This window comes from Numenius arquata, chromosome 2, assembly GCF_964106895.1.
Source record: "Numenius arquata chromosome 2, bNumArq3.hap1.1, whole genome shotgun sequence".
NCBI classification, from domain to species: domain Eukaryota; kingdom Metazoa; phylum Chordata; class Aves; order Charadriiformes; family Scolopacidae; genus Numenius; species Numenius arquata.
In genome coordinates, this window is record NC_133577.1 from 62,716,684 (window position 1) to 62,729,370 (window position 12,687).

The following is a 12,687-nucleotide window of genomic DNA, read 5'->3' on the forward strand; positions in this document are numbered from 1 at the left end:
TTCTTCCTAAACTGCCGCCTTGAAATGAAAAATACGGTAGTCTGAATAATAACAGACAACATTCCAGTTACTTTTAAAAGGGTATTTTTAAAGTTTTGCTTTATATTTTTCGCTTTTAGAAAGGACACACATTACAAGCATTTTCCACCAAAAATCTAGATTGAACTTGTTTCTGTAAAAAACTAGGAAGAGACACAGCTAAGCATGGAGTACATGACCACAACAGGCTTCAGATGACTAGAAAATTTTTCAAAACCCCAGAAAGATTTGAATTAGGAGCCTACACTTTTCTTTTCCTGTATTTTGGTGACTTACGCAATACCATCACTTTCAGAATGTTGACCCGGCTTCTCGAAATAAATACACCGAAGGCAGCAAAGTTCAGATATACACTTGCTTCTGAAAATTCAAAGAAATGTTTAATGTACCAATTTCAAACATCTGCTTTGTTGTGACTGGACATGAAGTCATGTTCAAATGGCCAGTCCTAGCTCAGAGCTCTTTGCCAGTCATCAGCCCTCTCAACAACTCACTGCCTTCAGTGCATCTGTCTGCAGCCCCGAAAACAGGACAAGGCAGCTTTGGCCACAGCCACATAAGCATTTACCCATAGAGTCAAAAACTAAATTGAGGAATTGCTCACATTTACACTTCTGAAAACAAAGCAGCCCGTGAAATTCACCCAGAGACAAAATCAGCTAACTGGGTCAAGCTATGTCAGCTAGTAATTTAAAGTACCTCATGGTCAACAATTAGAGCACTTCAAAGATGCTTCGGAGAAGTAAGGATATAAAATGCCAGGAATAACCGGCAGAGAGAAGAAAACTTGTAATTTCTCCAGTTCTCTAAGATTAGTGATGGGAATGACAGGCATAATGAACAGAAATGAAGCCCAGAAGACATTAGTTTGACCTCTTTTTATGTCTGACATGGAATCATAGGATAGTTTAGGTTGGAAGGGACCTTAAAGATCATCGAGTTCAAACCTCCCTGCCATGGGCAGGGACACCTCCCACCAGACCAGGTTGCTCAAAGCCCCATACAACCTGGCCTTGAAAAGCTCCAGTGCTGGGGCCTCCACAACTTCCCTGGGCAACCTGTTCCAGTGCCTCACCAGCCTCATAGTGAAAAAATTCTTCCTAATATCTAATCTAAATCTACCCTCTTCCAGTTTGAAGCCATTACCTCTCATCCTATCACTACATGCCCTTGTACTACATCACTACATGCGCCAGGGGAGGTTCAGGCTGGATATTAGGAAAAATTTTTTTACTGAAAGGGTTATCAGACATTGGAACGGGCTGCCCAGGGAGGTGGTTGAGGCACCATCCCTGGAAGTGTTCAAAAGACAGGTTGACGTGGGAGACATGGTTTAGTGATGGTGTTGCATTTTGTTGTTTTGTGGGTGTTTATCTTTGTCAGTTAGGTTGATGGTTGGACAAGATGATCTTGAAGGTCCCTTCCAACCTAGAAGATTCTGTGATTCTGTGATTCTGTAATAAGTCCCTCTCCATATTTCCTTTTCTGTACTTTCACCAGGTCAAAAGCAGCATACCTGCTGATAACTGCCGATTGTTTCATCAGAGTTACAGATAATTTAGTTTACTGATTTTGTAACAGAAGCTGGTAATAGCAGTCCAAAATCCACATGTGCATGTTTTCAAAGGTGAAAATTCAGTTTAGCTCGGTAACACATCCAACTAACACATTCTTTTTCCTTTACTAATTCTCCTGAAAATAAGCTAACCTTTCAAAATTTACAGCTGTACACCATCAAGTACAGTACACCATCAAGTACAGTACACCTCTCTAGAGCAAGGCTGGAGAAATGCAAGAGCCGTTTGACAAGGACCGCTCCAACACATTTCCACGGAGCTGGCAGTCGGGAGTTTGACTGAAGCTGGTAAGGCAGATTTCCCAGATTGAGCGTGTACCCCACCCAGATGCACAGATGGTATTTGTGGGAGCAAAGGAAAATAAAATAAAGGTTTAAAATAAATGCAAGAGAAACACAGAATAATATTGAATCACTCTAGGTATTTCTACAGGTTTCCATTTATCTTTTCTACTTCTTGGCACATAGCGAGTGTACGTTCGGGGCTTTGAAGCCACTGAACAAATGGAAGGGATTTAAAACTAGTTTTGTTTCAAACGTAAGATCACAGAAATAAAGACAGGCTCCAGGTATTTCTCTTCAGAATGAGATTTCTGTACAGAAGTTTGATGCAAAAGGAGTTAAAAATGCTGTTCCTGCCTACGTCTGGCAATGACAACCAGGCTTGTCAGAAGAGCCTTTTCCATGCTAAAGGAAAGGACTCGCTCTGCTGCTGAATTTCAAATGGGTCCCTCTGCATGGTGGCTCCTTTCCCGTTATTTTAAATGTATAGAAAGGCACACAGCTGTAAAGAAGAGGCAAGCTACAAAGACGTGAGGGAAATAACAGTTTTAGATGCTGGTATCATGATATAAAGAGGCAAGAGTAGCCACAGACTGATCAATCTGAGTTGGCAGGTTGACTCTGACAACGATTGGTTTGGGCACCAGCACAAGGACACAGTCTCGCCCCTTCTCCCTCCATCATTAGATCCTTCTCAAACAAGGAAGAGCTGATGGTCAATCTTACCTTGTCTACAATGATACCGTCCAAGGCAGCTGGTCTCAAGATCCCATGAAAAGCTAGCAGAGACAGCAGGAATAACAGGAAAACAGCACAGACAGGAAGTGGTAGAGAAAGATGCAAGGAGCAGAAACACAAAAGCCCGTGTTTCCCATTGCAGTCCCCGGTAACCCAGAGGTGTTGACGTGTGCTTACTCTGCCACATCAAGAACTGAAGCTCCACAATGTTCTAGTAATAATCCTCCACTCTTAAGCACCCTCCTTCTAGAGGACCCAGCTCTTCATTATTTCACTCGTTAGCTAGACTAATTTCTGGCAAATCACTGTTAACTTCTTGATTTCAAGTCCCACCCTTCTCTTGTTCAGTAGACATGACTTAAACACTACCCTTGAATTGCAATAAAAATCTCCCTTCTTTGGATTAAAGCAGTCTGTCTGCACCCTTCCTGACTCCTCCTGCTATGCCTCTCAGTTACAGCCCAACGCAACTGAGCCCAACAGCCCAACTGCATGGACTTCCACTGGCTCATCTCACAACTGTGGGTAAACAGGTAGCCCTTCCTGTGATATGCCCTACAGCCACTTCTCATAGACTCATCAAATGGTTAGAGTTGGAAGGGACCTTAAAGATCATCTAGTTCCAAAGCCCCTGCTGTGGGCAGGGACATCTCCCACTAGAGCAGGTTGCTCAAAGCCCCATCCAGCCTGGCCTCGAACACTTCCAGGGATGGGGTTCCACAACTTCTCTGGGCAACTTGTTCCAGTGTCTCACCACTCTCATAGTGAAAAATTTCTTCCTAATATCTAATATAAATCTACCCTCTTTCAGTTTAAAACTGTTAGCCCTTGTCCTCTCACTACATGTCCTTGTAAAAAGTCCCTCTCCATCTTTCCTGCAGGCCTCCTTTAGGTACTGGAAGGGCCTATGAGGTCTCCCCGAAGCCTTCTCTTCTCCAGGCTGAACAACCCCAACTCCCTCAGCCTGTCAATCCAGGCTCACAAGCGAGGTCTTAGAATCACAGAATCATAGAATTGCCTAGGTTGGAAGGGTCCTTCTCCCACAGAAAAAGAGAAAAACAAAGCCTTTGCCATACAGAGGCAGCAGAGGGAACTCTCCAGGCCCTCCCAGGGCTATCCCTTAGCAGCACAGCTTCTGGGATAGGAAACTAAACTGCACATGTTCCGCTGTGATTTCTCAGTTTAAAACTTATCAATGACCAGCACACTGGATATAAAGACTCTTCTGGGTCATTTTTTTTTTCTTGAAATCTTGTGCTATTATTTAAGCTACAGATACAAAAAAATGAACAAACCAACCAAAAAAGACCAGGAAGTCTTTAAAGAAAATATTTCAAACTGATACATCATAGAAAGATATAAGCAAAGAGCAAAATTTTCTATCAGCAGCGTATTTATGACAGTATGACATGCATAATAATTATATATTCACATCTGAATTACTTGATATATACATTTGTAAGTGTCACTCATTTTATGCTGAATTTATTCAAAAACAAAAACAAAAAAATCTTCTACAAAATCTTGTACTTTATCCAGTCACAAAACCTATGTCTGGAGTAACTTCAACAAAAAGAGTTACTTCAAATTTTCACCAGTGTCACTAAACAGAGTTTAGCCCAAATACTTTTTTCTTTTTAATCTATTCGACTGACAGAAATGGAGCTGCAACGGTTGGGGTTTTTTTTAATCCCAAAATGGATTATACAAACAACAATTTCATCAAAGATTTTTTTACAAGAAGCCTAGCATTACTGGTTATATCTTATTATTAAGGTAAGCATTCTTCAAAGAACTGTATGATTGGAATCTCTTCCTGATACATAGTGACATGCTATTTGCTGGCTGCAGTCAGAAGAGTCAAAATGAAAACAAAAATACAAACACGCTTTTTTTTTTTTTCCTCTTGTCTTTATTGATTTAGACTTCAGAGCTACAGCCAAAAATAGTGCATCCGTAGAAAATTACCACACATGCTATCAATACAGCATCATCGCATGTTTAGAATCATAAGCACTTGACAAATCGCAAAGGGAACATTCAATCTAACATTTTGGCAACACAGCCCATGAATAGGGAATACAGGGAGAAGGATTTTTTATATTATTTTTTTTTCCTCCAAAAAGAAATATTTCTGAACAGGAATGAAAAGCCTCTGTTAAAAAAATTAATTCCAGTCACCGCAGAAAAGTCACGCTGGCTCATTCAAGCCATCAACATACACTGCTGGGAAATTCACGTAGAATGTGGAACGGTAATGCAGAAGCTACCACTCTGCTACAGGTACAACGCCGTCTTCAGCACCTTGTACGCCATCGAGATGGTCACTGTATACGCAACTGCCCAAGACAAACCTCTGCCAGGCTGGGGAAGAGGGATCAAGTACGCAAAAGTGTGAAGGATCCTAGCCCCCGTGAAGATCCTGAAATGCAGCAAGGCTGTGGAGAGCTCAGGGCCACTGAGAGCATACAGCAGTCCAATGCCAACAAATGGGACAATATTTTCAAGGTCATTCAGGTGGCCTCTGGGGAAAGAAGCAAAGTTGGTTTACGGTGTTACATTATGTCGAATGAACCGCTTCAAGCCTCAATATTTTTAAGCATCTTCAAAGCACAATCCTGTTAAGGCCCTAACACAACTGCTGGCTTCCTCAGCAGTGGGGACTTGATTCAACTACTGAAATGATTTTGGCATGTTCACCTGACATTGTTCTGGTCTCTCGTGCCACACCCCACATTTTAAAGCTTTTGATTTTCTGTATGAAAGGATTTAGTTTTTGCCCAGGATCTTCATAATATTAGGGAATTATATGAGGTATATGAGTGTACCTGGGTATGCAAGAATGCAAGGAAAGGTGGGGAAGAAGACAGATAGCTGGAATTTTCTTGTAGCTTCTTTCAACTGAACATCAATTAACTGGATGACTGTGACTGCAACTACTGGACTTCATGGCCCAGACAGTCTATTCCAATCCCATAAAGTCAGTTCATAGTCTCCACAAAGACAATATGAAATATCCTATATATAAAACATTCTATAAATCTTCACAAAGTTCAATCATCTTGAAGAATGTTATTTTTGAGCATCTAACAGGTGTGACAGTTACGCTTTTGGTTCATTTTCTTCACTACTAAGCACTAAAATAGCTGAAAAATGTTTGAAATTTCGAAACCATAATATAATTTACTAAAAATGTGCTGAGACTGAACTCCAGATCTTGAAGTACTCTTTCACGCATCTTCCTACACCTTCCCTGCTCCCTTTACCTCTTTAGATAAATTATACTTCCAGCCAAATTTACTGATTGAAACAACCTCTAAACCTTACTAATTATGTCAAATTTCACAGCCAACTGGAATCAGAACATGGTGCTGTTTTGCAGCTGCTTTCTGAAGTCATTTATCATTACAAGGGAATGTATCTTCCAGCTTTTTTTTTCTCTCCAAAAAAGTACACTGAAGAAAGCAATGTCTTTTCTATACCCATAAACACAACAAATTCTAGTCACTTATACAGAAGAGAATACATGCTAAATCTTTGTTGCAATGAAGCCTGCAAAACAAAAATACAGTAAACTGCCATTCAGAACCATTGTTGGGAGGGAAAAATGGATGCTGCAGCACCAATGGAGTAACAAGAACCAAGCTGACTTCCTAGGTCAGGGGAAGTCTCTGCAAAATAGCAACACAACATTTCATAATAGTGTTCTAAAAAATCTAATCTATGTAACTGACTCTGTGAGGTGGTTTTCATTCCTCTAACATAATAATTTGAGTTAAAAGGGCATCTGGTCATAAAGTTAGTATCAACTTAGTTGTCCTCTTAGAATTTACAAATAGTAAAGAACTGCTCCTCACCAGAAAGTGCCAATTTTTATATAACAAACAGCAAATTAAACAACTAACACCACCCTGAACCACTCAGGAGGAGAAAAGGAAAGTTCAGAGCATCTTTACAGCCCATGGAGATTAGAATCTTCTTTCTGAGATATTAATCCAGAAGAGACATAAAAAAATATACCACAGTCATCTACATTTGCAAGGATGTACTGTTCTAAAATCAGAGCCAATACTTATTTTCAAGATCTTCCCTAATGGTGGTTTAAATGAGAACAGTTCATTCATATTCAAGTTTTTGGTATAAAAATATACATATGGCAAATAAACTGTTAGCTTCATTAAGGAATAATGATATGGAAAGTATTCCATTAAAGCTTCCCTTGTTAGTACAGGTATATTAAACACTAAAGTTTTAAACTCTAAAGTTATGATTTTGGTAACAAAATTTTGCCATCAGCTAAATAAAATTAAATAAAATTAAATAAGCTGCAAGATTCAGCCCACTGAAATACAGCTCACATTCTGCCATGAATCTTGCGAAACAAAATACATATACCGCAGGTTGCACAATGCTATACTACTAATAGCATTCTTCCAGAAGGCTGGTCAACTTTCCTGTACAATTGACACATCAGTGAGCAACCTCCATTCAATCCAGCAAAAAGAGCACAGGCTTTGACTCCCACTCAGTACAATTTGCCAGATTAATGCCCTCATTACAACTCTTGAGTTGCGTTACTTAAACATAGTTTTACTCCTCTTCCTCCTGGTATTTCCTTTACATTTTAGGAAAAGATACAAATATTGCAACTGGTGTTCAAACTATATAGAAAGCTGATTTACACTTAATGTACACTGCTTCATATTAAATCTACTACCATATTTTACAAACCTGTCATCACTTCCCCCCCTTTATACAGAATACTATCCAAGAGTTAGCTATTTTAACCAGACAACAACTTACTATTTTTGGTATGCACGCTGTCCATTTGAATGTGGAATGATTTTTTTCATTGAGAAAAACTGATTACTACATAAAGCAACACAAAACACACAGGCTTGATAAAGAGAATGGGGGGAAATAAATTCCTTGATTTAGTATTATTCTGCTACTTAAAATAATTTTTAAATACTCCTATGCGTTACCTGCGTACACGTTCGACATCTGGATCAGTCCGCAGATATTTTTTAGCGGTCTCACCTTTACCAAATGATGCTACATCTTCTGGGTTGACAAATGCCTATTTCAAACATAAACACAAGCGAGACGTTAGAAGCCAGAATGTTTTTTCTAGTCAAGGCAGCTTGCTATAAAGGTCACTCTTTTTATTAGTGCCTCTATAACCTCACATAACTTACCTGAAGTTAAACGCACAGGGAATAATATATTGTTCACTACATTACTGTCTTCCTGAGCCTAGTCTGTATGTAGCTTCCACGCTGACAAATTAAAGTAATGCAATTTATGCATGCAGATAAAGCCTTTTTGTAAGATGGACAAGCATGGCAGATGACTGTTACTTGGCCTGAAGTAATGCCAGTGGGCTGAAGGAACATAAGGACCTGGAAGGTACAACTACTGAGCATACTGCCTAAGTCTCTTTTTCACTGTTCTTGACAAATTATCTGAAAGCCCTTTTGGATCCCTTCCTGCTTCAGAAGTCTACACAGCAATAGCATCTAAGTGTCTCAGTCCCATACTCGTTTATGGCTCTTTCCTCTTAGGTACAAATTATAAGTACAAAGGTACTTATAAGGTATAAGGTACAAATTATATGACCAATTATTACCTCCAAATACTGTAAGACACTATTTGAAAGCAACATTTAATTTGGTTAGTGTAGGCTGCACGCTGACACGCGGTAACACACGCATTCTGTGGACCATTCAGGCTATGCAGGCTTGAGCCAAGAAAATTTTGTGATTTTAGGAGAGCTACATAATTGCTTTCTGACACAGCATTGATCCCTTTCTCTAAAATACCCTTAGCCTCAGAATTTTGGAGACATGTTAACAGTATCAATATCAGCAACATTTTACCTTCTCACACTCCACTAAGTGTTTTCTTCCATTTTTATTTAACATTTTAAAGACTTTTTTATACTAAATAGGTAATCAAAATGACTTTACTAATTTTTCTGTTTGTAATATTACTGTCTGTCATAAGAAAACCAAGTACTCCAAACTAATGAAGGCCCTATGTCACCTGCATACATATGGATCATAACATGGTATGAGCATTAATACAGGACTCCACTGGATCTACATACAGGACCAGTACAGCTGACACGCTTCCACAAGAGCAAAAGGAAGTAAAGTTACAACACAGACATCTGGGTCCTATTTTGAACATACAAGACAGGTTGTATGTTCAATCTTGAGCTGTGCTATCTTGAGAGAGCTATCAGAAACCAGCAGTAGCTCAAATGCTGTGCTATTAGGACCTCATGAACCACAGAACAGTTTAGCTGCGTTTTCTTGCACCCAGCAGGAATGAAAAACAGTATTTCAACAAAAGGACTGCAACAAAATCCTGGAAGCACACATCGTCTTGTAGATGTAGGGCAAACTCAGGGCTCTTTCAGCCCAGGACCAAGTGTTTCCAACAGCGGCCATGAGCGGATGGCTAGATAAGACCAAGAACAGGGCAAACACAACACAATGCTTCCCATGAGCACTCTCTCCTGAACGAGATGCAGCTTCTGCAATATTTAGTAATCCTCAGTTGATCTTTTATATACTTATCTAGCCTACACATCAACTCATATAAATTTTTCAGCCCGCCTCTCATTCTAGAAAAAAATTGGATTTTTTTTTTTTTTTTTAAATCATGACCTACTTGCAACGGGAAGGCTAAAACAATTAAGGAATGTAAAGAGCTTTAGAATAACTGGATTATAGATGGTTATAGATGCATGAAAATCCAGTTCATATCCCCTCTTCTAACCCTACTAGTTGGTTATTCATGTAACATGGCTCCATATCACATTTTATTTGCTTTATAAATTGGGTGCCCTGGTCACCAGCTTTCTGCAGAAGAAGTGGAAATTACAGTTATTAAAAAATCTTATTTAAAAACAAGATAAATGTTTTAGGGGGTAAAGTAAGTCAAATGCAACTGTAAGGTACAGTCTCATAATTATGTTAAAAGATGTCTATTCTGTTAAGAGTGTCGTTCTATAATTCAATGTCGTCCTTTTGAGACCAACAAAGCACCAGCACACCAAACTCAGAATATCATTAGAGAAGGAAGAAGAAAAAGAAAAGCACCAGTATTTGAAAGCTGAAAAGAAAAATCTGTGATACCTCTGTATTTCAATACAAATTTCAACCTATTCTACCAGACAGTATTCCCAATTTCTTACCTTTCTCGTGATTCTGAAGTACGCTGTTACAAGACTCATTAGCATCATTTTTAGAAGAACAATAGTTGTGTAAGTAGCATAAGCCCGGAAGACTTCATTGTCAATTAACTGGGTCGATTTAGCCATTTCTTCACTTTTCATTGACGACCTTTAAAAAACATTAAAGTTAGGCTAATATCATAGCAATCCAAAGTTCTGATAACAGGATTGTCAGGATAGCCTTTTTTTTTTCAGCATCACTGCAACTGCAGCACAATTTTGCCATGGTGAAAAGTTTATTTTCAAACAAATTTATTTTTCCTCAGTTCATTTTGTCACTGGCATAATACTTTAAGATGAGAAACTATATTATCATTTAATATCTTGCTTCCATTATAGCTGTTTATTAAATTGTCAAAATATAAACCTCCAAGATATTTAATTGCAAAACCAAAATTTTGTCACAGCATTCAGTATACTGTTGAAATAATACAAGGAGTTAGATCAATTTTAGACCAATTAATTTGAACTAGTGGATTTCCCTAAGCAGTTACCAGGATAGAAAGAATGTGATGACATACCACACATACTATAGTGTTTAAAGAGGAAAATTAGTATTGCCTAACTTTTTTTTTTTTTTTGGTAGAATGACACTATTATAATTGCACTTCAGCTTTCAACCTAACCAGTATCTTCCCACCCAGCAATCACTTGTGATCAAACCGAGTTTAACACGCATTTTTCTCCTTTGAGACCCTGTTCTTAAAAATTGCTTTTAGCATGATTCACGGGCAAAGATTAAGTTGTAATGACAAAAAGCAGAGAAACTATTTATGCTTTTATCATGGGAGGTTTAAGCTAATGAACTCTCTTTCCAATGAGACCATACCAAACCCACAATCCTATGGATGTGGTACCTGTTATCAACACCATAAAGTTAAGAATGGGATAAGGACTGAACGCATGTAAAACAAAAAGCATGTCTCCTTGCACATTCAATTTGTGCTCTGCACAGAGTAAGGCTTTTTTGCCTCACCAAGTGCTTCAATCATGCACTTAGTGAGTACGAATCCATAAAACTTGTATGTCTTAGCTTCACTCAAAACCAAAATAAATGTATTTTGTTATCGTTAATTTCATTATTTCCTATGATATCATTTTAACAATAGTTAATAATAACTTGATTACAGCTCTAACAATCTCTCATCTTGCTTTCAGCACGGAGTCACTGCCAGCTATAGCCAAACCAGGGAAACTGGATGAGCCAAGAGCAGTAGAAGACTATTGCTCTGAAGGCACATCCTTGGTAGAGAGGTGGGGAAGATGGAGGTAAGCAGCTCTTTGCTCAGTGAAACAAATCCAGCCTTGCCTGGACTAGTCTGGCTGCAGTGATGGGACTTCGCTCTCACTTTTATCCTTTCCAAAACACTGCTTGGGTCACCAGGCCAAGCACTGGGTCTGGGGATTACGAGAAATTCAGTATAACTTTCTTTCCTTTCACTTCACAGTACAGCAGTTCTTGAGATAATCAGCGATTCAGCAAAGATGTTTCTCAGCAGTTTCTACAGAACCTGCATAGTTTCACACAGCAAAAAGGTCAATCTGTGGCTTCAGAGTGTTTTTATTCCTCTCTGGATTTTAAAGCTATGGTGAAAATACATCCAAAACCTATGCAAAGTCACGAGAAACTGTTCACCAGCATCTCTGTGTTCCTCCCACTGGAGCTACACCACATTTACCCGTTTTCCCTACTCGCAGGGTTGGCCTCTCCAAACTCTCATAAAGCCCAGGAAAGGAAGTATACCGAAGAATTCAGGGTTTTAACACCAGCAGAAATGCAAAAAATAAACCTCACCCCACACGTCGAAACAGCAGAGGGCTAATTAAGACTGCAGCCAGCCTGATCTGCAAAGGCAGCCTAACACCTACCTCCCTGTGCTGTGAGCCAGACCCGGGGATGGTTAAGTGCACACACCTGGATCCCACGGAAAGAGTCTTAAAAGCCGGTGGGTAAAGACACCCCAGACGGCTGTGTGTGTCCCCCCCTCCCCCGGCGGGAGCACGACTGTGCCGAGGTCCCCGCCACCCGTGACTTTGTCCCAGCCCCGGCTGACCGCGCAGCTGCGGTAACCCAGCCCCATCAGCGCCGGGACGGCATTTTCCCCCCTTTCCTCCTTCAAACGCAGCTTTTCAAGGCACGCTGAAGCAGCGGCCCCGCACCCGGCCGCCCTCTCCCGTTCCCGCGGGCCGCTCCCTCCCCTCGCCCAGGCCCCTGCGCCCACGCTGCTCCCGCTCCACGCTTCCCGGGGGGGTGGAGTGGTGGGCGGCCGGCCCCGCGGGGAGCCCCGGGGAGCTGCCCGGGCAGACCACCGCAAGCATCAGGCCGTCCCCTGCACCGCCCCCCACCACAGCCTCCTGAGGAAAAAAACCCGCACCCGTGGAGCGTTTCTGTCCCGAAAAGCGGCGGGACGGGACGAGAGGAGGATAAAGGGGGGACCTCTCGCTCCCGCCTGGCAGCGGGAGCCGCCATCACGCAGCGCGCACGCACCTCGCTCGCGTCCCCTCAGAAAGCGCCCACACCGCGGCCGAACCCCGCTGCTCCCCACCGGCCACTGCGCCTCCGCCCGCCCCGGGGCCCGGCCCCGCCTCTCCTCGCCCCCTCGGGCGCGGAGGCGGGTCCCGGCCCGGCTCGAAGCGAGGCCTTGGCGGCCGCCGCGGCTTTGGGGGCCGGTGTCCGGGCGAGCAGGCCGCGGGTGCGTCCTTGGTAGCTCGCCCAGGAAAGGCAGGGTTCAGGCCCAGGCCCCAGCAAACGTTACCTGAGAAGAAAAGAAGGAAAACCAGGAAAAGCGCACAAGCAAGAAAAGGCCTC

General features: G+C 41.4%; 1 protein-coding gene across 4 annotated transcripts; it reads right to left on the reverse strand.

Annotated features, from left to right (window-relative positions):
- Positions 1–4,537: 4,537 nt before the first annotated feature.
- MGST1 (microsomal glutathione S-transferase 1) lies at positions 4,538–12,441 on the reverse strand. 4 transcript variants are annotated; one of them, XM_074168452.1, is made up of 4 exons: positions 12,367–12,441; positions 9,840–9,987; positions 7,621–7,715; positions 4,538–5,159 (listed from the first exon to the last, which is right to left on the reverse strand). In XM_074168452.1, the coding sequence occupies exons 2-4, from the start codon at positions 9,978–9,980 to the stop codon at positions 4,913–4,915; spliced, it is 483 nt and encodes a 160-aa protein (XP_074024553.1). In that variant the 5' UTR covers positions 9,981–9,987; positions 12,367–12,441; the 3' UTR covers positions 4,538–4,912. The 4 variants fall into 4 exon arrangements, with proteins under 4 accessions (XP_074024553.1, XP_074024555.1, XP_074024554.1 ...); XM_074168454.1 differs by lacking the exon at positions 12,367–12,441 and adding an exon at positions 11,118–11,206 and having other exon boundaries at positions 4,913–5,159; XM_074168453.1 differs by lacking the exon at positions 12,367–12,441 and having other exon boundaries at positions 4,913–5,159; positions 9,933–9,965.
- Between the last annotated feature and the right edge of the window lie 246 nt (positions 12,442–12,687).